Source organism: Dasypus novemcinctus, chromosome 23 (assembly GCF_030445035.2).
Source record: "Dasypus novemcinctus isolate mDasNov1 chromosome 23, mDasNov1.1.hap2, whole genome shotgun sequence".
In the NCBI taxonomy this organism is placed as follows: domain Eukaryota; kingdom Metazoa; phylum Chordata; class Mammalia; order Cingulata; family Dasypodidae; genus Dasypus; species Dasypus novemcinctus.
Window position 1 is genome coordinate 38,091,412 of NC_080695.1, and position 22,997 is coordinate 38,114,408.

The 22,997-nt window shown below is 52.0% G+C and overlaps 2 protein-coding genes across 4 annotated transcripts in view; one reads left to right on the top strand and one right to left on the bottom strand.

Moving 5' to 3' along the window:
* COG7 (component of oligomeric golgi complex 7) overlaps positions 1-3,026 on the top strand; it is a 119,621-nt gene extending 116,595 nt beyond the window's left edge. For both annotated transcript variants that reach the window (XM_023587493.2, XM_058286276.2), the window contains one exon: positions 174-3,026. In XM_023587493.2, coding sequence (XP_023443261.1) covers positions 174-190 — 17 coding nt within the window. In that variant the 3' untranslated portion in view covers positions 191-3,026. The remainder of the gene's footprint in view (positions 1-173) is intronic.
* Positions 3,027-3,378: 352 nt separating this feature from the next.
* SCNN1B (sodium channel epithelial 1 subunit beta) overlaps positions 3,379-22,997 on the bottom strand; it is a 67,219-nt gene continuing 47,600 nt past the window's right edge. The window contains exons 3-13 of one of the 2 annotated variants that reach the window (XM_058286278.2): positions 21,344-21,620; positions 19,163-19,353; positions 12,791-12,894; positions 10,480-10,643; positions 10,050-10,157; positions 8,381-8,498; positions 7,330-7,405; positions 7,175-7,232; positions 6,355-6,416; positions 5,406-5,481; positions 3,379-5,206 (exon numbers count right to left, since the gene is read on the bottom strand). In XM_058286278.2, coding sequence (XP_058142261.1) covers positions 4,820-5,206; positions 5,406-5,481; positions 6,355-6,416; positions 7,175-7,232; positions 7,330-7,405; positions 8,381-8,498; positions 10,050-10,157; positions 10,480-10,643; positions 12,791-12,894; positions 19,163-19,353; positions 21,344-21,620 — 1,621 coding nt within the window. In that variant the 3' untranslated portion in view covers positions 3,379-4,819. The remainder of the gene's footprint in view (positions 5,207-5,405; positions 5,482-6,354; positions 6,417-7,174; positions 7,233-7,329; positions 7,406-8,380; positions 8,499-10,049; positions 10,158-10,479; positions 10,644-12,790; positions 12,895-19,162; positions 19,354-21,343; positions 21,621-22,997) is intronic. The other variant, XM_071211248.1, reaches the window with a different exon arrangement.

Sequence of the window (22,997 nt, forward strand, 5' to 3'; positions counted from 1 at the left end):
ACTTAGTCCCTCGGGGCAGGGCTGGGATTTAGAGCAGAGCCTGCCCCCTTGACTGTACCGTGCAGGACCCCTGACCCAGGCGTCTGGGTGGCTCATGCTCTCCAGAAACAGCCCCCAAGCAAGGGTCCTGCCACCTCCTATCTGAGGGGTTCCCACACATTCTGTCCTCACAGCCTTGGAACCAGTTTGACTGGCCCTGACAGAGCATCCACTGGGGACCTGAACCAAGAAAAATATTTTGGTTTCTTGTGTGGTGGATCACAGTTTGTCCCTGGCAAGAGTCGAGCCTGGCTTCAGCCTTGAAGAAGGGAGAGCCAGAAACCTAGAAGGTAAAACCTCTCTGTGAAACTTTTGTGTCAGTGTCTGCAAGCACCAGCAGGATTTGGAGGGAGGCAGGCTTGGGCCTGATTCCCAACATTGCCACCTCCTCAATGTGTGAACTGAGGAAAGTCACTCTCACCTCTTTGAGCCTCATTTCCTCATCTGAACAGTAGGGACCATAATGTTAAATTTTTGGCTCTCCAGCATCTTGTAACTTCCCTTCCCTTTTGGAGAAGAGGTGGAAATGACAGAATGCCATTTTCTAGGTTATTTGGGGTGGAATTCATCTTTATTTCTAATCCTATTTCTGAGTGCCAGCTGCCCTTTTGATTTCCCATCCTTCTCCCTGAGGCTTGGGAGGCTGGTCCCCTTGAGCATCTTCAGCCTGCTTTCCCCCTGGCCCACAGCCTAGAGCATCATTCCTGGAGGGCATAACTGCTGCTGTGTTCATGGGCCCCTCGCTTCTCCAGATGTGGGACTGTCTGTTCAGGCTGCAAGCCTGGAATAGTGCTTCCTCTAATTCGAGCCCCTGGAAGGCTTGTTAAAACCCAGACTACTGGGCTTCACCCAGATTTTCTGGTTCAGTAGATCTGGGATGGGGCTTGAGAATGTGCATTTCTAAAGTCCCCAGGTGATGCAGTTCAAGGGACCAGCTGTCAAGAACCACAGGCATAAGCAAAAAGGAGGGGCGATGGTGGTTGGGGGCAATGTAGGGGTAGATTTACTGTGAGATGGTAAGAGGGTCCGCCAGGCTAGTTTTTCAGCCCTGAAAGTCTGATGGGATACTAGGGTGTGGAACAGATCAGTACCTCTTTTAGATGCAGAAGGAGAGAGGAATGCCTGTCTGCCTGAGTCAAAGCCTGCTTTTAGAGATGGGCAATAGCCTGTGCCCTGGGCTTTGTGAAAATAGGAGGCCAGAGCTACAAAAGGAGTGGGCAAGACGGTGAGAGAAAATCATGCCTGCTCCTCCCATTAATGTTAAAAAATTCTGAGGTGGAGCAGGTGCAGTTCAATGGTTGAGCATCTGCTTCACATGTATGAGGTCCTGAGTTCAATCCCTAGTACCTCCTAAAAAAAAAAAAATCTGATGCCGCATAATTTTTGGTCCTCCTATAAGACGATGTCTTTTGGGGTAGAGGGTGAGCCTCAGGATAATGACTATCCTCCTGCGAGAGACCCTCACCCTTAACTTTCAGGGAGGCAGGCTGATGCTCATCTATGGGCTGGTCCCACACTCACACATCTGGGTGCATTCCTTCCCATTCCTGCTCCCAAATGTCTCTGAACAGAACCTCTCATGGGAATCTGTAAGGGTCTGTCCCTGAAATGTACCCTCAGAGTTGGCCAGTGAGCATCTCCACCTCTGTCAGAATGAGCATGTGATCCAAAATGAACCTCAATCTTGGAGCTTTGGCTGGGACCTGTGAAGAAGGAGCTCTCTTCCCATTGGGGTTGCTGAACCAAGGGATTGGAACTGTAGTTGTAGGAGGATGTTGGGAAAAGTAGCACATGGCTAGACCTGTTTGAGAGGAAGTCAATACAAAAGAGAATAATGCCAAGATCTGGAGAAAACCAAGATCCAATTGAACCCTTGGTTACATCCATGGCTGAAATCCCTGAACTTCTAGTGTAAGAGCCAATAAATTTCTTTTTTAGTGTAAGCCAGCTTAAATTGGCTTGTGACCAAAAGAGTTGCAAAAGGAGCTAGGTAATAATTATTGTTCTGCTTACTCCATAGTGTCAGATGAGACAAGAGGAGCTCCTTTAAGGAACTGGTATTGTTATGATCATTGGCATCAGGACACCAAGAGGGTAAATCTGGGGGTCTCAGCTTTGTCACTTGCTAGAATAGTGATTTTGGTTACCTTACTTCATCTCTCTGAGTCTTATGAGAATTAAATGAAGTAAGACTTATTTGGCATGGTTCCCATAGCCATTATTTATTAAGAATGACAACAACAGATGATATATAGTGAATGTGGTGACAATAATAAGAACAATACTGATAGAATTAGTCATAGTAGCCAGCTGTAGTTGTGAGTCAGGTAACTACCAAGAATTGTGACCTAGCCTAGTTGGCTAGCCAGGCTCTGAGGACTGGGCAGTAGCCCAGGGCTCTGGAGTATGGGAAATTCGGCCATCCCCAGGCTCTCCCCACTCAGCTCTCACAGTGCTGCCTTTGACTGGAGTGGCTGTGAGTCTGTGGAGCCCCCTCTTATCACAACTGCTACTTTGGGGGAGGCCAGCATGATGGTTTGAAGCTACTATATGGACCCCAGAAAATCATGTTCTTACAGCTAATCTATTCCTGTGGGTGTAAACCTATTGTAAGTAGGGCCTTTTGATGAAGTTACTTCAGTTAAGGGCCTTTCGATTAGTATACTTAAGTAAGGTGTGGCCTGGGGGTATGTGTCTTAATCCTCTTACTGGAATCCTTTATAAAATAATGTAATTGAAAGAGAGAGAGAGAGAGAGAGCATGTGCGCGTGCCAGGGAAACCAGAAGCTGAAGGAATGAAACCCAGAAGAGAAAGGAGAGACTAGCAAGTGCCACCGTGTGCCTTGCCATGGTACAGAAGAGTTCATGAGTACTGGCAGCTGGTATTTGGAGAGTAAACATTGCCTGATAATGCCTTGACTTGGACATTTTTCTCAAACTTGGAACTGTGAGCCTGTAAGCTAATAAATCTCCATTGTAAAAGTCAACCCATTTCTGATATATTGCTTTCAGCAGCCTACCAGACTAAAACTGATTTTGACCAGGAGTGGGGTGTTGCTATTGCAAATATAAAAAATGTGGGGATGACTTTATAAATGGGTATGGGGTAGATTCTGGAAGAATTGTGAGGTTTTAAAGCCAGGGCCATTCCTTCATCACTCAAGGTAGGGGGTGAGGGGGTGAGGGAAGGGAATTCTGGCAGATGACAGCTGTCTGCACCACCAGATCCATTTTTCTTTGGTAACAGCTCCCCTGGCTCTCTTTGGGGAGTTACTAGGATTGCCAAGTTTAGCAAATAAAAAGATGAGATGCCCAGTTAAAAAATACAAGATGCCCAGGTAATTATTAAAATGAAAGATTTATTGGTATAATATGTTCCAAATATTGCATGGATATAGTTATACTGGAAAAGTATTTGCTGTTTATTTGAAATTCTAATTTAACAGGGTGATTTGTATTTTATCTGGCAACCCTAGGAATTATGCTCCCCCCAGTCGATACGATTCTTCTGGTGGGGACCACACTGGTTTCAGATATGGACAGGGGAATTCAGGTCTGACTAGCCTGAGTAGCCTCTCCAGCTGGCCACAGTGATTGGTTCAGAGACAGACAGGCTACCTGATCAGTGACCAGTGAGTGTCAGCCTGGAATTTGGCTGTGACAATTGGGGAAGAGATTTTTATGGATTGAATCTTGTCTCCCATGGAGACATGTTCAGATCCTAACCCCTGGTCCTGTGGATGTGAACCCATTTATAAGTAGAATCTTTAAAGATGTCATTAGTTAAGAACAGGCCAAACTGAGCCGGGTGGGCCTTAGCCCTAACAAGCAGTGGAAATCTGGACACAGGAGGAGACAGCCACGTGGCAGAGGCAGAGACTGAGCTGTTGGGCTTCAGAAAGAGCATGATACTGCTGACACCTTGATTTTGGACACAGTGCCTCCAAAATGGAGGCAACAAATTCCTGTTGTTTCAGCCAGCCAGTTTGTGTATTACACCAGCCCTGACAAGATGTTTACTAAACTGGAGGGAAGGGAGTTTGGGTTGCAGATGGCCTTTGTTTGCTACAACGTGGGAAAGCTGAGAGAAGGGGTGAGAGAGAGAAATGGAGAGACATTTCAGCTACTTGAGCCCCTTCTCTCTTTTTCCCTCTCTTTCAACTAAAAGAAGTTGGTGGGTGGCACTGAAAAAGGCATAAGGCCCTTGCATCAGGGACAACTTGATAGGAACTTTAAAAATCATATGAAGAAGCTGCTCCTTGACCTTTCCTTGGCGTGGCCTTTGCTCTCAGGCCAGTATGGACGCTTTCCCATCCACAGAGCAGCATCAGAGTATGCCAGCAAGACAGAGCTACTTTTATCTTCTAAAATCTGGGCCACTTGCTCGGGGCCCCATGCCTGCTGCTTGTCCTGCTCTCCACAACCCTGCCCTCACCAAGCCCATCCACAGGGCTTGGCCAAGACACAGAAGGAATGGACAGCAAGGGAGGCCTTTGGGTAGTGGCCTGTTCCTGTTCCTGCAGGTGGCTCTTCTAGGGGTCTCTGGAGCCTGGCTGGGGACATCCCCGGCCAAGGATCAGGACCGGTTGGGTATGTGGGCAAGAGCACCATGAACCCCTGGAATCCTTGCTGGGGCTGGCCTCTCTGTAGGTGAACAGAGGGTCAAGGGCTCTCACTTGGAAGCTCACTGTCCCAGCCTTTTGGAGAGGACACCAAGAACAGAGCCTGGAGCCGTGTCCGGCTCCACAGTCCCGAATTACTGGGCTGCCTGGGGCAAGGTCTAGATAGCGTCACCCTCACTGTCAGACTCAATGACGTCCAGCGGCTGCAGACGCAGGGAGTCGTAGTTGGGGGGCGGGGTGCCTGGGATGGGCAGGGTCTGCCCCTCGGGGTAAGCCGCGATGGTGTCGGGGCGGGGGCTGGCCACGTCGTCGGGCTGGAAGCTGAAGTTGGTGTGGGCCTCCACCAGCTCGGCCACGGTGGGCGGCGGGCCAGCGAAGCGGGCCTGGGCCCGCCTCTGCCGCAGGCTCTTGGCAAAGGCCACCAGCTTGATGATGGTGATCCACAGGAAGTCGATGATGATCTCGCCGAACTCGATGAGGCACAGCACTGAGCCCCCCATCCAGAAGCCAAACTGGCCACCCAGGTTTGAGAGCAGCCAGACCACCTACGGGGAGCAGGAAGCTGAGGGCCTCAAGGCTAGCCTCGGGGCTGCCTGTGAGGTGCGTTGTTGGGTGTGCAGGGGGAAGGGGTGGCTGGCTCTGCCCAGGAAAATCATTTGGGGTCCTCCTAATCCCTCTATTGGACTCAGGACCCTCCCCACCCCCAGGGACTGGGCCGTGATGTCCTGAGCCTCCCCAACTCACGTTATGCGCCGCCGATTCTGCAATGGTGCGATAATTGAATTCTTGGAAATAGATGTTGAGCTTGACAATTCCCTTCCTGAGGAGGCAGCAAGACGGGCTGGGACCCTGACCCCCTTCCCTGGCCCCTCTGCACATGCACATGCAGAGCAAAGGCAGCCGAGGGGCCACCCCCACCCTCCACATGCCCCCTTGCTGTCCAAGCAAGAACCTGACGCTCTGGAACCCTTCCCAGCCGCGTCTGGGTGTTGGGGCCATAGAGGGTGTCTCTTGGGCCCCTGTCTCAATCCCATCCCTGCCAGTTTCCTAAAGGAAACTCTGGCCTTTGGCCACCCCAAGGCTCAGCACTGAGCTGCCCTTTCCCCACCCCCAGGATGGCAGTCTGTCATGAGCTGCTAAGCCAGGAGCCTTTACCAGGGCCTAGGGCAGAGAAGGGTGATGCCCTGGATCCAGCCCGTTGTCCAAGCCAGCTCCTTTGCCTGGACATCTTTGCCTCCCCTGATTGTCTGAACAGTTCCTCCTCCACTTGGAGAGTGAGCTCAAGAGCCACTCCTGCTCTGTGGCCCTCCCTGGTGTCTCAAGCCAACTGAGGCCTCTTCCCTGCTGGGCTCCCAAAGGAAGGGGCTTGTGCTACTCTCATCCCCACAAGCCTGTTTGCATGTCTCTGTCCTCTCTATTCTTGAAGTTCCTGATAGTATGGATCTTGTTTGCAGGTGCTCAGTGTGTTTGTGGTGAATGGATGGGTGACTGGAGGTGGGTAGGGTGGATGGGTGGGAGGACGAGGGAGGGATGACGGGGTGGATGGAAGAGTGACAATTGGAAAACAGGCTCCTCCTTTAGGAGGGGACAGGCTGTGAGTCCCCTGGGCTGGCCTTACTCCCGGTGCTCCCCCGACTCTCCATTGCTTCTCCCTTCTCCACCTTCCCCAGCTGTGCCCAGACTCCAGGCTCACCTGCTCACGGTGAGGTTGGTCTTTTGGTCCCGTTCCTCAGACAGGATGTGGAAAATCCAGTCCTGGAAAACAAGGCAGCTCAAAAAATATGGTGACTGCAGCACCCCCTCCTAGCCATGGCCCCTGAGGTACAGGGAGGTGGACCCCCGTGTGTTGTGAGTACTGAACATAACAAACATAAAGCATATGAAGAAGGTGCATATGTAAAAATTGGTACCTAATAATTGGTAGCTACCATTATTATTGAAGTAATGTCAGTGAAGAGACTTATTGACTATAACTGAGATGAGTTCTCTGACTCCAAAAACAAGGCATCACCCCTGGGTTTTATGTCTTGAATGAAGGCCCTCTAGCTTCCTAGAGCCCTCTGGGGACCACGTGTCAGAATGGGGAGGAGGGTGCCCATGGCTGCCTCAGTCACATCCTTTAGGTTTGAGCCAAATTCCCCCTTTCAGAGAAGCCTTCCCTGTCAACTGCAATGAAAGTGGTTTCTCCCACTCTGTCTCCTCATGCTGTTTATTTCCTTGGCAGCCATTATCACACTTTGCAATTCTCTTATTGATGTTTATGTATTTTGTCTGTCCTCCCAACTAGAACGGAAGCTCCAGGAGGGCAGGGACGAGGTCTGTCTTGTCCACTGTCGTGACCCTAGCTGGTGGAATATTGGTACAGGAGGGTAGGGAAGAAAAGAAGGAGGGAGTTATGAGACACCCTCTCCTAAGTTCCAAACGACTGCAGCCTTATGTCCAGACCTGTCCCCAGCCCAAAAATGGGAGGCCAGGAGTGTGTCGTTCCCTGCACCCCCCGACCCTGGACTCACCTCAGAGGATTCAGAAGGCCAGTCGGCCATGGAGATGGTCATCTTGTACTGCGTGTCGCTGGAAAAGAGAAGCAGGCCTGCTGCCGTGCCTGTGCGCAGTGCCCCCTCCCCACCCCTGCCGGCCCCAGGCCTGGCCCTCTCGTGCTCCCACTCACTTGCAGGACTCCTTGCACATGCCGATGCAGGTCTCCCTCTGGATCACGTCCATCCGCAGGGCTGAGTAGCAGGAGGCTGAGGAGGAGAGAGGCGGGTGGCAACACTTTGCAGGGGAAGGTCCAGGTACCCCCTTCACCCCCTCCAAGCCCAGGTGCCACACGGGGAATGGGAGAAAGGCCCAGTACCCAAAGCCCTGGCAACCCGAGGTTTGTGGTTGGATGGGAGGGGAAGGTGTTGTCCTCAGTTCAAGCTCCCTTGTCTCCAGCCATTTCACCCCGGCCACCTCCTGACCTAGGCCCAGCTCAGCAGGGGTCAGAGCAACCTGCCCTTTGCTTGTCACTCCTGCCCAGGCAATGTGGTCATGGGGTCACATAGAGGTGAGTGGCTGGAAGCAATAAAGTTTTCCCTTTTCATCCATATACTGTGTTGGCTTTAAGGCGTAGCAGGACCCCCTCCTGCCCTGGGCGTTATCCATTAGCATTTGGACTTGAGGTCACCAGGGCTTCCAGGCCTGGTCCCCAGCTCTGTGCGAGCCTAGAGGGGCTTCTGCTTCTGAGGCTTCGGGTCAAGCCCTTGGAAGCCACCGTCCTGCTGGCCCCACAGGCCCAGTGAGCACACACAGATAGGGACATAGACGCTGAGGCTAACACACCCCACTGCGTGTGTGCGCGTGCACAGAGACCAAGGTACACAAATGGGAACACGGGAAGCCTGTCTAGCCGCGCATTGCCACAGGCACCAGCACAGAAATGCCCGTCCACACTCGGACACTCGCAGGCATTTGCTGGGCTAGGTGCAAAGCCTTTTATAGATCACTCCCACATGTACCCATTCCAAGCATCCACCTCCTGGATTCACGGAGTGGAGGGGAGCTCTGGCTCCTGTGGAAAGAAGGCCTGGGCAGGGGGCTAGGGAGGGAAGATGCCATGGCCTGTGAGGCTGTGGAGAGTCCCTCGGGCATCCTTGGGCCCTGCTTAGGGCACCGAGCCTTTGGGGACAGGATGGCAGCCCCAGCTGGCTAGGGCTCCAATGCCTGTGGCCCCCACTCACCCCAGTCTGGGAAATCCTGGTTGTTGCAGTATTTCTTCCCGTGGGGCAGTGGGTACAGGTAGTGGCCACAGTTACAGTTCCGGATCATGTGTTCTTGGAAGCAGGAGCGAAGACAGGCCTGGGGCAGGAGCCGGAGGGGACAGGGAGAGGGCTCAGTCCTGACTGGTGATGAGGGGGAAGGAGCCCCAAGAGGCAGAGGCATATGCCAAAGGAGCTGGGGGCCAGCAGAGGTGACCTCCCGGCCCTGCCTCTTCCGGTGATGAGCCGCTGCCCCAAAGAATAAAGCTAACGCTTAAAGAGCTCTTTCAGGAGGCTGCCCTGCAGAGGACAGGCCTCTGTGCTCCTTCCTTAGTGGAAGCAGTAGAAGCCTAATCTTGGAGTGCTCAGGGCTGAGGAGAGAGGATGGGAGGTGCTGACTGCAGAGGCTTCCCTGAGTGCTTGGCTCTTGCAGGGTGACTGAATCCACATCCGCCCGGCTCCTTCTCACTGCGTGCCCCTTCCCAGACTGACAAGTCGGGTCCTTCTTTTCTCTGGGACAGGTCTCTGGGTGCCCCAAGGGCAGGAAGTAGGGGCCAGAACTGGCGCCCCGGGAGGCAGTAAGGTCAGGCCAGGAGCTTTGCCTTTGGGTGTGTGTTTTCATTCTTCTAGATTTCGGCTGTTTATCTGGGAAGTAAGAATCCTCTGCCGGCCCTGTGCTCCTGGTCGGGGAAGGGGGAGGGCAGAGCACCTGGCCGGGGCCAGGTCCTTGCTACCATACCGGAAGTAGCTAGGACTGAGGCTTTTTGGGGATGAAGTCTCTAGGGCTGAGTCTGGGTGCCTCTACAGCCTCCTCCATGCTCATCTCCCTGTCTCTCTCTCCCTACAGAGGCTCAGAAGATTCCTAGAGTTCTCCATGGCAGGCAGGAGCCCCTGCAGACAGGAAGCAGCCAAACCCACGAGTCAGAGTGTGGGGTGAGGCATGCTGGCTGGGGCAGGTGGGCAGGCACTGGGGAGGGCCAGTTTCCTGTGCCTAAGGCAGATGAGAAAACCACACTACGCTTGGTTTCTCAGACATGGAGATCAGGACAAGAGGGAAGCCCCCACCTGCAGCAAGGAAGACAGAAGCCAGACACAAAGAGGAACTTCCAGGGTAAAATGATAAGGCCGTCAGGGCTGGGGATTGTAGGTTTCAATTTCCTCTTTCCGAAAATAGAATTAATAATAGTATCTACACGTTAGGGTTGTTGTGAGGATTAAATGAGTTAATATATGTAAAGCACTTGAAATCTGCCTGCCTAGCAGGTGCTAAGCCCTATACATGTGGCTTTCATTGGTCTTATTGCCTCACAGGGGTGATGTCCTGTGGAGCCCTTGATACTGCATCTCACACCTAAGGTCAATAATGTCGGCTCTTACTTTGTTTTTCTTGGAGTCCTCAGAGTGAGGGCCCTATAATCCTAGGCTGACCAAGGGCACGCCTGCCAAATGAGGTGGCAGCCCTGGGCCCTGGCCACAACCCAGGGGCTGTACTGTTTCCACAGTTCCAGTGGTGCCCTCAGGCCACCTATGAAAGTCAGCAGAGCCACTGTGCCAGGGCCAGCTCTCCCAGGGACCAGAGGCCCAGGCCTGCTTGAGGCCGGGGGGAGGGGGAGGGGGAGGCCCAGGGCCACAGGCCAGCGCGCCTTCTCACCTGGATGGAGTAGGTGGTGTTGTAGTCACTGTAGAGGTTTTGGACGGGGACATCGGATCCGTTCATGGTGCACTGGCTGTATGGCTGGCCCATGCGTTCCAGCTTGTCCTGCATCCAAATGGGTGGCTTGTGGGGCCCCCTGGGGAGCCCTAGGAAGTCCCCACTGTACCTCCCTCCCTGTTAGCTCCTGAAGGCACCAAACATGGCCAGAGGAGAGCATGTAGGAACAGGCAGGTGCCAGAGGGGGCGCCGGGGGACACACATCTTCCTCCAGGACGTGGTGGCCCCCAGGGCATGCTCCAGCCAGAGGCGAAGCGGGAGAGGACAGTGAGAGCGGGCCAGGCCTAGGGCAGGCCACAGCGGTCTGACCCTGGGCAGGTGGGCTTCCACCCTCAGTCCCCCTCGGGCTGCCCTTGGGCCCAAGCTGTACCACGAGCACCCCGATGGACGTCTCGGTCCCCGCCATGGCGTAGATGCCCTGGTCTTTGATGAAGGGGTATGACCTCTGCTCGTGAAGCAACAGTAGAGCCCCGGCCGTGGATGTGAGGAAGGGTACGTAGTCCTCCTGGTCTATGTCCAGAATCAACTTCAGACCTGAGGGAAGGCAGGTGAGGGCTTCCTGAGCGCGCCTCCAGGGGCTGAGGGGAAACCTACCACTCACCTGTCCCAGGCTGCTCCAGCCCAGGGGCCCCCTGGGGCCTGCCAGGGAAGCTGGCTCCACTCAGCGAAACCCAGAACCCTAATACTTCTTGCCTTCTCCAAGGCCACTTTCGCAGTCCATATACCATCAAATCTGGCATAGCCTCCTGCATGGGCTCCTCTTGCCTTCCATTATCTTTTTTCCCCATGGCAGGTAGAGGGACATTTTCCCTGCATGGGACCTGGGAGGCACAGCACGGCCAGGCCCGGCCCCTCCACCCTCACCCACCTCACACCACACATGGTCTCATTCTCTCCACTGCTGCCCACTGGCCTCCATTCCCTCCCTCTTTGCAAATGCATGTTCCTTCACTCAGGAGTGCTGTCCCTACACTTACCCTTCACCTAGATAATTCCTGTTCTTCCTGCAGTTCTCGGCCCAAGCATTCCTTCCAGGAGCCACTCCTCACTACCTGGTCCAGCTCTCGGGATCTTTGTTAGATGCTGTCCTAGCCCTAGAACTTTTCTTCTAAGTACCTGCCTCACCTGTGTAATTCTTTTGTTATCTATTTTCCCTCCACACTCAACTATCCCCTTTTTAAAATTATTAATTCATTAGTTTTTAAAGTTGAAGTGAAGCACATAAGATTGAAAATTTAAAAATGAACATTCAGTGGTGTCGAGAATATCCATGATGTCGTGCAGCCATTATCTCTATCTAGTTCCCAAACATTTTCCTCATCCCCACAGGAGATCCCTTACCCAAGCAGCAGTCACTTCCCATTCTGCCCCTTCCACCCCCAGCCCCTGGCAACCACTTATCTACTTTCTCTATGGATTTACCTTAGACTATTCCCTTCTCAAGGGAGGGAACAGGCCCAAAGTGTGATGCACCATATTTCTGCTGGGTGGATATTAGGGCTCTCCTTTTGGAGAGCAAGCCCATCTGGTGAGGGCAAGAAGGGCTAATGTTGATGGAAAGCTCTCTACGTGTTGAACGCCTTATAAATCATCTCACTGCTCGCAAGAGCCACCTGACGTAGGTCCTATTATATATCCCCATTTTACAGATTAAGGAAACCCAGGCACAGAGTGGTGAGGTACCTTGTCTGAGGTCACCCGGAGTAAGCGGTGGAGCTGGGGTTCTAATGCAGGCAGCTGGGTTCCTAAAACCTAATCACCTGCCTCTGTAGGGTGAGTAGACCAGCACATCTGTCTTTGCAGGAGCCCAGGGGCTGGTGAAAGGTGGTCAACCCTCCCCTTCCCTTCCTGGCTGGCCAGCAACCCTGTTGGCCATGGAATGACAAGAATTTTTGGTTGCTGGGGAGGCCAGAATCTGGAATGTGGAGGAAAGATTTGCTTCCCACTTGTGCCAGGCTCACAGGCCAGTAGCCACAACCAGCCACAGTTTGCCAGACTTTCCAAAGCAAACAGGTCAGTGCTTGGCCTGGAGAGAACTGGCATCTGTTGTTCCCTCCCCACTTTCTTCTCTTTACTCCTTTGTGTGCTCTCCCCCTTTCGCACTCTCCACCTCCCTCTCTCCTTCCCTCTCTCTTTCTATATATCTTTCTGAGTCTGCGATTATGTATCCAAGAACTGTATAGCAGGGCAGCTAAGAGCAAGAGCTCTGCCACATATTATCTGTGTGATTTGGGGCAAGTGATTAAAAAATTTCTCAGAATATCCAGCATCTGTTGAGCACTTACTACTTGCCAAGCACTGTACTAAGCAGTTTACCCAAATCATGTCACAATAGTTCGAAGAGGTCTATACTATTTTGGGTATACTATTTGCCAAATGAGGAGACTAAAGCTTCAAGAAGTGAAATCTTGACTCAGGATGGTCTAGTGAGTAAGCGATGGAGCTCAGATTCAACCCAGGCATTAGGGTAATCCTTACTTAGCACATCAGCAAAATGGGCACCATAGTCCCTACTCCAGAAAGTTATGAGACAGTCTCTGGCCCAGCCTCCTCTGGCACTAAGCAGAGGCTCGGTGATGGCTGCTGCTCTCTGCACTGGCTGGCCCTTGTTGTCTTTCAGCATGATGTGGTGGGGAGTTTAAAGCCACAGGGCTCTGGCCCCAGCAGGAGCCCAGACTTACCAAACTCAGCTCCCGGGTTGGCCGAGGGGAGGGCCTTCTCCTTCATGCCCCAGTTGAAGATGTAGCAGTTGCCATAAACAGGGTGGAAGATGGTTGTGAAGTTCCTAAGAGAAACACCATCCACTGGAGAGCAGGCCCACCCAGCCGATGCCGCCTCCAGCCTGCCTTCCTGATGGGCTACTCCCAGGAGCCCTGTGGAGGGGAGCAGACTGCTGCGCCCTACTCCCTGCCCTCTGCTTACTGCAGAGAGAGGCTCAGGAAGGGAGAGGTGAGCAACGGGGCGTGCTGTCTGTGTCCCCACCTGGTGCGGAAGCCAGGACCTGCGGCAGCCCAGAGAGGAGATTCCCAGACTCTCTTGGGAGAGGCGGGGGAGGGGGTCGCTGGGGTTGGAGCTCCAGCTCTCTGGCTTAGTCAGGGATTATGAAAGAAGTTTCCTTGACATTTCAGTATGGCTCATATACATAGTCCACTAAGAAAGAGGGCGGCTCCAGACAGGGTGTGCTCAAAGGAGCAAGCGGAATCCAGCGAGGTGGGCCAGGAAACTTTGGGAACTCAGACCATGAGGGGAAGTGGACTGAGAAGAAAGATTTCAGGAAAGGGTGGAAGCAGAAGCTGAGGAAAAGAGAACTTCAAGTTGATGTGGGAGGGGCACGGACTTGGCCCAGTGGTTAGGGTGTCCGTCTACCACATGGGAGGTCCGCGGTTCAAACCCTGGGCCTCCTTGACGCAAGGAGTGCCCTGCCATGCAGGGGTTTCCCCACATAGGGGAACCCCATGTGCAAGGAGTGCGCCCCGTAAGGGGAGCCGCCCAGCGCGAAAGAAAGTGCAGCCTGCCCAGGAATAGTGCCACACACACGGAGAGATTACACAAGATGATGCAGCAAAAAGAGACACAGATTCCCGTGCTGCTAATAAGGATAGAAGCGGTCACAGGAGAACACACAGCAAATGGATACAGAGCAGACAACTGGGCCGGGGGGAGAGGGAAAGGAGAGGAAAAAAAAGAAGTTGATGCAGGATGAAGCCTTTCAAGTTCCGGTATTTCGTAAGGAAATAATTCAACAGGAAATAAAAATGTTTCCATGAGAATGCTGTATCAAAGAATTCAATTTTGTTTTAATGTTTGCTATGGAAAATGTCAAAAATTAAAAAGTAGAAGCAAAGCCCATCGTTACCAGCTTCAACAACCATCCCCTGTAACTCACCCATCCACTCCCTGTCCCATACTGTTTTGAAGCAAAACTCATTCATAAACATGTCTTTATGTATCTCTAAAAGCAAGAACTCTTAAAAACACTATAAGCACACTTAAAATAATTAACAAAAATTCTTTAATATTATTAAATATTCAGTTCAAGTTTTATCATAAAAGCCAATTTTGTTTTTACAATTTATTTGTTTAAATCAGGATCCAAATAATGTTAACAGGTTGTGATTGTTTGATGTGTTTTAATCGTGGGATCTCCCCTTAAAAAATTTTTTTCCCTTGTAATTGATCTGTTAAAATGAGTTTTGGTTTGACCCAGCTAATTAATGAAGAACGGATGGCACAATTAGAATTTCATCATTTTGTAATCCCTACTGAATGAATGGATTTCATCAATGAGGATCAACAGTGGCCAGACATTTTGTGTCTCCTGATGGTAGAGCATAAGCCACCTAGTAAATGGTCTTGGGGAAAAAAAAAAATCAGACGAAATCCAATCCAGCCTCAAGCTCTGGCTACCATTAACAGGAAATACTAGAGACAGAGGAACACATTAAGACACCACAGAGCTGGAAAAGTTTTGGTACTGGATGGTGGTGATGGTTGCACAATACTGAGTGAATTAACACCACTCAAGTGTATATGGGCAGGTGGATAAAATGGGAAATTTTATGTTTTATATGTTACCACAATAAAAAGTAAAAAAAAAAACAACCACCTTCATAGAGCTGTACAACACAGTGAACCCTAGTGTACACTATGACCTTTAGCTAATCATGTAATTCTAATAATATTGGTTCATCAATTGTAACAAATGTACCGTACTAATCAAACTGTTAATAATAGGGAAAACTCTGTGTGTGTGTGTGTGTGTGTGTGTGTGTGTGTTGGGGTGGGGGTGGGGGAGCAGTATATGGGAACTCTACTTTGGGCATAATTTTTCTGTAAATCTATAACTGCTCTAAAAATAAAGTCTATTGGGGAAAAAAAGAAGATACCACAGAAGGTAAATCATCTTAATCCAGACTGGAGAAACTTGACAGGATAGATAACCTGTTATTTGCCAACAAATAAATTGTGAGAGAGGGCAAGGAGTCTAGATTAAAAGAACTTGAAAGACTGGTTAAAATCAGAACATGTGGACCTTAATTGGATCCTGACTTAAACAAGTAAACAAAAAAGGACATTTATGAGTACAAAGATTACTGGGTCACTGATGATATTGAGGGATTATTGCTAATTTTTTTCAAGTGGCATAATGGTATGTGATTATGTTAAAAAAAATCTATCTCTTATGGACATATTCTGAAATATTTATGGATGAAAGAATATGATGGCTGGGATCTGTCAAAGAATAACTGGGAGGGAAAGAGGTGGGGATGCCAGTGGGGCAGGCCTGGCCAGGAGTGACAGCTGCTGGAGCTGGGTCCATGTGAGTTCTGTGTTTCTGTATGTTCTCAGGTCTTCATAATAAATAGTTTTAAAAAGTGTCTTTGGTGGTTTTTTTCATAAACTTTTTATTTTGAAATAATTTCAAACTCACAAGACAGTTACAAAAATAATACAACACTCATACATAGAACTCCCAACAGACCCACTGATTTTAACCCTTTGCCCCATTTGCTGTATCATTCTATATCCATCTATCAATCTATCAGTTTTCCAAATATTTGAGAGTAGGGTGAATATATCATTCTCCTGGAATGCATAACCTTTTGATGTTTTATCTGTTTTTTTAATTCATTGAAAACAGGAAGGATGTACCTGCATCAAATGCTGCAACAAAGTCAACTGAAATGCAGTATTGTTATTATATATTCTGCAACAAAGTCAGCTGAAATGCAGTATTGTCATTGTATATTCTGCAACAAACATTTATTGAGGAACTTTTATGTGCTATGCTCATGATGGATATTTCTGTGTACATGATTACATTTAATCCTCAAAGTAACCCATGAAGTCAGACATTTCCCTGTTTTCAGATATGGAAGCTAGTCCGTGTCTTTAGCAGGAGATGGTTCTAGATGTGAAATCTGTTATGGCAGCCACACTTGGCTCTGCCCCTGTTTGACCATTTGAGTTGCCCGCTCCATCTTTGGTTTCCTCAACCGTGAAATGGGATCACATTTCTTCACTCAGCAAACACGGAGGCAGGCACGGGGCTAGCAAAACCAAAATGAAACAGAGTCCTGCCTTTCTAGCTTGCAGTCTGGTGGGCACACAGAGCAGTCTGAAATGCATCTCTAGTCTGTCCCCTTTTCCCCATCTCTAAAGCTCCCACCTGGTCCCAGCCACCAGCATCCCACGCCTCGATCCCTGCAGGAGCCTCAGCTTCCATGCCTGCTCCCTTTTCAGCCTTCCTCCTGCACAGCAGTCAGGGCAATTTCATAAACTCACCTCCGCTTAGCACATAGAATGGCTCCTCTGCTCCCAGAATAAAATGCAAACCCCCTACTTTAGCCTTCTCTCTTGATTGCTACCCTCTAGCGACACTCCAAGATGTTTCCAAACTCCAGGCCTCTGCACACACTGTTCCTTCTGACTGGAATGTTCTTTCACCAGCTCTTCAAATAACTGACATTTAGCTTCCATCTGCTTTGACATCTCCTGACCTCCCAAGCAAAGGTGCTTTTCTACCCTGCGACTTCCCATCATTGCCCCAGTTTATACCTCACAGCACTCATCCCTATCTGAAATGACCCTCTATTTACTTGCTTCTCAGCTGCCCCAGGTATTAGAATGTCAGCCCAACCAGGGCTGTGACCTTGTCTGTCTTTGACAGAGAAGAACTTAGAGGCCAAGACCACAGGCACGGCAACCAGACTGCTCAGACTTGAACTGTGGCTCTGATGCGAATAGCTGGCGAGCTTGGAGAAGTTACTTCGCCCCTCTGTGCCTCGCCTTCCCCATCTGTAACACGGAGATCATACATAGCTCCACCCTAGAGGGCTGAGGTGTGGGTTAGATGCTTCCCGTGCTGTAACATTCAGTAACTCTCAACAAATGGCTGCTGCTGCAGCTCCCGCTCTCTCTCCACACGGTGGACAGACACTCAGTAAATATTTGCTGGATAAATTATATTTGGTGATAAGGGCCTCAGAGAGATGATAAGCAGGGAGGAGCAACAATTCATTCACTCTTGGGGGTGGGTGGGGCTGGATTAGGGAGGAGGCTGAGGCTGGGCAGAGACTGCAAGGCTGAGGAGGAGGTCGCCCAGCTGAAGGTGGGCAGGGGGAAAGACGCCCCAGGTAGGGGGCGCGACATGGGCGAGGGCCGGGAGGGAAGAGCCTTGGGCGGGCACTGTGGAGGCAGAAATCCTGGGTGGGATCAGGGCCCTGGCCACAGGGGAGGAGCCGTGTGGGGCAAACCAGCTAAGCCGGGTTCTGGAGGGAGAGCCGCCACTTGGGGACACAGTGTTCCCAAGAAAGTGTCTTGGCCAGATGCAGCTCAGGGTCAAGAGAGTGCTCAGGGTGTGGCCGGTTTCCCTCCTGCTCGGGGCTGTGCTCCCGGTCTCCACTGTGTGAGCCCACTGTTTGCTTCTGATTATGCTCTGTACCCAGAGAGGCATCTCGCAGCCCCAGCGCTTCTGGCCCAGAGGTGGGGGTTCCCCTCCACTGGAGGGAAGAGGGGTGTTAGAGAGAGCACAGCTAGGACAGTGACTGGAGCTCCAGGGCCCGGGCCTGATATCTACCAGCCTTGGGCCTTTGTGCAGGTACCTTTAATCTCTCCTGTCTCCCTGTGCCTCATTGGTAAAATGGGGAGAAGCATGCATATTCAGTACCAGGGTTTGACAGTAGATTCCAGCAGATCCTTGCAGATCTGTTTTCCACCTGACTCTTCCCTCCAGGCATATTCTTATTGTGCACTGCGCCATATATTTGAAATTACAATATTCCATCTCTGTCTCTTAGCTGCGGGTAGAGATGAATTTGCTCCGTGACGCTAGTCTGATGGAGATCCCCAGCCTTATGGGCAGGGCTCCCAAATATTGGAGGGCAGGCGTGCCCCACGTGAAGTCTCCTGGCCAAGTGAGCGGGGCTGAAATCCAGTCTGCAACCAGCTAGCCAAGCAGTGACCCCCACCCCCTCCTCAAGGCCTGTCCCATCAGCAGGTGTAATTCTTCGCCTGTAGGGAGCTCCTTTCCCCAAGTCACACAAAGGGGCCGTATATGCTGGTTGGCCCTGCTTGATGGGTCTTGAATTCCTTGACATTCAGTGCAAAATGCCAGCCCATGTGAGTCGGTGTGTTTTGGGGGTGGGGGCAGGGATAGTGGGTCCCAGCTTCCAGCGGGTTCTCAGTAGAGGTTCAGGAAAGGTTTATGAGTTGACACCTGGGTTGAGGCATGTCCAAGGGACACGAGGCGAGGCTAGGAAGCTGGGACCTGAACCTGCCAGGCCCGGAGCCAGCGGGGCTCACAAAAAGCCCCTTTCTGCAAAGAATTTGAAGCCCAGGCGAGAATACAGAGGCACTCTTGGAAACAGGACATGTGGGAGCCCCAAAGGGTGGCCTAGGGTTTGGTGCTTAGAAGCTGGAGAGGCGAAGCAGGTGGGAATCTGTGGACCTAGTGTAAGAAGACCCAGACTTTCTAACTTACCTGCGCTCTATCTCCGTTGGAACATTCCGGGCTGTTACGGAAGATAATATTTACCACAGAGCCTTACCTAGCCCTGTTCTAGGTGTTGACAGGAGCCAACTCAATTCACTCTTCACAAGACCTCTGTGAGGTAGGTACGAGCACCGTCCCCATTTTAGAGATGAGAAAACCGAGGGCAGTGGAGGCTTGGGGGTTAACAGCTGCCGGCTGCCCTTTCTCCAGTGAACTGCCCTCGCTGATGAGACCCCACCCCGAACTTCTGCCCAGTGAGTGACTGATGAGGGGGACAAAAAGTGGCCCCCTTGTTCAGGGAGGACAGCTGTGTGGTGCAGTTTATGTCCTCCCCTCAAGCCCCTGTCAGGCCGTGGCTAGACTTGCTTAGCCTTTTCCTTCTTCCTTAAGATCTTTTTCCTGAAGCGATGCCTTCAATGCATCCTGCATCAGGAGCTCTGGCTCTGCTCCCAGGAAACCCAGCTGAAGCCCCGGAGGCGAGGCAAATTGTGCTGCCGTACCCAGAGGTGCCGGTAGGTGGCAGAGCGGGGATTTGAACCCTGGCCGTCTGGCCTCTCACCTGTGGTTGCAGGGCTCAGCCCCGAACAGGCAGGCCAGGATCATCCTCTCAGCGGGGTAGCCCATCTCCATCAGCTGCGGGTGCGGTATCTGCGAGAAGATGTTGGTGGCCTGCAGGAGGTACCACTCGGTCACAGCCTGAGTGGCACTGGTGAAGTTCCGGAAGGTGCACACAGTCCCATTGAGGTTGCACTGCAGAGGTCGAGAGGGTTCCCGTGAGGGGGAGGCCGCTGGGGAGGGGGTGTGCTCTGCCAGTGGGTGGGCCGGCAGGCAACGTGTCGACACTTGCTCATTCCGGCTCAGGGGCCTCCACCCCACACCTGGCCGCACGAGGTCACAGACACCAGGCCTCAAACTGCACGGCCACCAGCCCCACCCCAGATACACGATTATGATGGGCAGGCACACACCACACACATGGCCACAGGTACAGAAGTACACAGAGGCCCACTTTCTGACACCGGATGCCGTGGTCTCAGCAGGCACACCCTTTTCAGTCCCCGCTCCCCCCATATATGTAGACTCACCCCAAGGCCAGGCACAGACCCCGACTCCCTTCCTCCCAGAAGGGGCAGGCCTGGCCCCCTCCCACGACCTCCAGATGCCGCTGTCCTCGAGGGGGTGTGAGCCACAAGGAGGCTCGAGGCTCACGAAACTCTCTTCCCCACCACTCTGGAAGGGACACGTGCCTGGCCAGCCTAAGCCTGCCGAGGGGTGCAGGGGTCCCCCTTTCCCTTCACCACAGCCGGCCCACTGCGCAGCCCAGCCCATGGCCCAGACGTAAGACACGCTTGCCCTGGCACTCCGCGGCCAATCTGCTGCCACCGGTCCTCACAGCGGACCTTTCCTCTGGAACCTCCTCCTTACGTTTTTAGACAGCCCTCCCCAAGAGGCCGGGCTGGCCGTGGGGTCTGGGCACGTCCTTAGAAGAAAACCCTTTTCCCATGGAAAGTGCCTCAGGCCCGGGCATACCTGGAGCCCTCCCTCCTCCCCTTGGGGAGATAAGGAGGCACATTTTGTGCCAGCTCTGTTCTCAGCGCTTTCCCTCCGTTACCCCAGCCAGTTCTCATGAGCACCCTGAGGCAGGTATTGTTATCCTCATCTCACAGGTGAAGGAACCAGGGGAGGTTAAGTAAGAAGTAACAGCAGCAGACGCCCCTCTGTGTCTCCCCTTGTCCCCCCCTCTCCCACCCCCGCCATGTGAAAGTCATAAACTTGCATGGGTGGGCCTGCAAGGCATGACGGAGTGTTTGCCCCCACCGGGGTCCCCAACCCAGGTTGATCATCAGAAGCACCAGGGAGCCTGTGAATAATGCAGATTCCTAGGCTCCAGGCCCAGACCTGCCTGCCCAGGTTCTCCAGGAGTGGGGCCCAGGGATCTGCAATATTACGGAGCTCTCCCCACCTGCAGTCTCCAGCACTCACGGCATCCCACCTCCCAGGGCAGGGCAGGGCAGGGCATTTTTTCATGGCTGGACTGCACAGCCATGTTCTTCCACCTGTCCGATATTCATGCCCCTATCTTTTGGTAACAGTGAGTTGGTGCCTCCTTCAGGAATCACCTGTCCCCCTAGCTCAGTCCATGTGGTCTGACAAGTCGACATCACTCCCAGCTCCAGGGCACATGATCCAGGACTGACCAATCAACAGAGACTCTTCTCTAGCCCATGGCCACTGGTTCAGGGGTGAGCATGTGACCTGGTGAATGTGTCCCAGGACTTAGGCTGGGGCTATTGGGAAGGAACAACCTGCTGAAGTTGCTGATTTAGGGTTGTGTACGTCTGGCACTACTAGGGGCTTCCACCTGCAGAGAGTCTGCCAGAGAGGGAGGTCAACAGAGAGAAAGGCTGAACCAAGGGATGGTGAGAAAGTCTTGATAATAGCATTTGAGCATCTGGATCCAGCCATTCCTGAATCCAACATATTACCGGACTTTTCATTTATGTGAGCCAATTAATTATATTTTCACCTAAACTAGGTTGAACAGGGTCACTTGCATCTAGAAGAGTCTTGACTAATGTAGCAGCTATTTCTATTTTTTAAAAAGAGTCCTGCAAATGCAAAACAGGCACTGGCTCCCAGCCAGCCTCACCCCAAGCAAGACCCACATTATCAAAGGAAAGAAACTCTGGTGGCGTCAGTGCACAGGGCCCACTGCTTGACATTGCCCGGGGCCACTTACGAGTCTCATGGCCACTTTGCAGCCCTGGGCATTGCAGCTTTTCCCTGGGGCTGGGCTGCTGCTTGCTGAGCCATTGTGGTTACTCCCAAAGAGGTCGAGAACCACTGGGTGGTGGGGGTTCCGCTCGTCAATCAGGACCAGGGGCGTGTAATTCCAGAGGGTGAAGTTCAGAGCCCATGTGTCATTGTCATGGCTTTGCTCAGGAGCTAGAATCCTCTCCAGGACTGCTTCCATTAGTTCATCCAGGTCCTTCAGCAAATCCTTAACTTTGGAATACCTGTGTGGGGAGAAAGTTCTGGTCAGGGGGCCAGTGGCATGCTGGAGGGCAGGACAACTGGAAGCTGGGATCCTCTCTGTCTCCACAGTATGGGTGCCACTATGTATAAGAATGCCCCATCTAAGCACCCACTTCTCCATCCATCCACCCATCCACCCATCCATCCATCCATCCATCCATCCATCCATGCATCCATGCATCCACCCATCCTTCTACCCATCTATTCACTCACTCATTCACCAAATATTTAACATGCACCTGGTATAAGCCAGGTGCTGTGCAAGGCACAGAGGCTACATCACCAACAAGAAAGACCTGGTCTCTTTCTTTATGAAATTCACATTCTAGTGGGAAAAGAATCACATGGATTGTTTACCAGGTACTAGGTGCTAGGGAATGTCTATGTACTTTTTAATTTAATCTTTATTACACCTCTACCATCATCCACACACAGAGATAAGGAAACTGAAGCCTTGGGAGTTGCTGTGTTTTCCCAAGTTCTCCCCACTGATAAGCGGCAGAACTGCAATTGGAACCTGGTTTGGGGGGCTCCTGTGGGCCTCCTGTTTGTGTGGGGGAAGGGGGGATTCAGATGGCTCCCACCTGGGGAGGGATAGAGAGTGCTGAGAGGAGGGGCAGGTCTGTGGTCCTGGGAGTCTCAGTTCTCCAGCAGTGCATTTGGGACAGAAGCCAGTTTCAGGAGGGAGAAGGTCCGTGGGGCCACAGGACTGGCCTCCAGTATGTCCTTCTAGTTCGTGGGGTCTCCCATGTTGGAAATGGTGACTAGTCAGGCTGGCAAAATTAAGTCCATACCAGGGGGTGCCCCCACCTAGCCCTGTGCCCCAGTCACCTCCTGCCCAGTTTACCCAAGCCCCTGCTCCAGGTGTGTGATCATCAGGGCAGTGTGTGCCAGCTCTGGCTGGAGGACTTCCTGCAGGGGACAGCATTAAATCCCTGGACTCGGCCAATGTCCTGGTACAAAGAACAGCAGCTAGAGCTAACACCAGCCCCAGGCGCCAACACTTCCTGTCCCCTCACCACTAAGTGCGCACTCAGGAGGAGGATCAGGAAGGGCTGTTACAGCTTAGATGCCCACAGCGCTGTCAGGCTTGGCGGAGGGGGGCGGTCAGTGTGTGGGCTCTGGGTTCGAATCCCATGTGCCCTTTAATAGCTGTGTAACCTTGAGCAAGTTCACATCTCTGAGCCTCAGTTCCCTCATCTACATACTCAGAGGAGGGGAGATCAAAATTCTACTGCAAAGAGCTGTTGGGAGGGTTCAATGAAGTGGTGATATATGGCACTAGGCACAGTGCTTGGCACAGAGTGTTAATAATTTAAGGGTCCTTGTGTGTGGCTCCAAGGACCCACCAAAGCAGG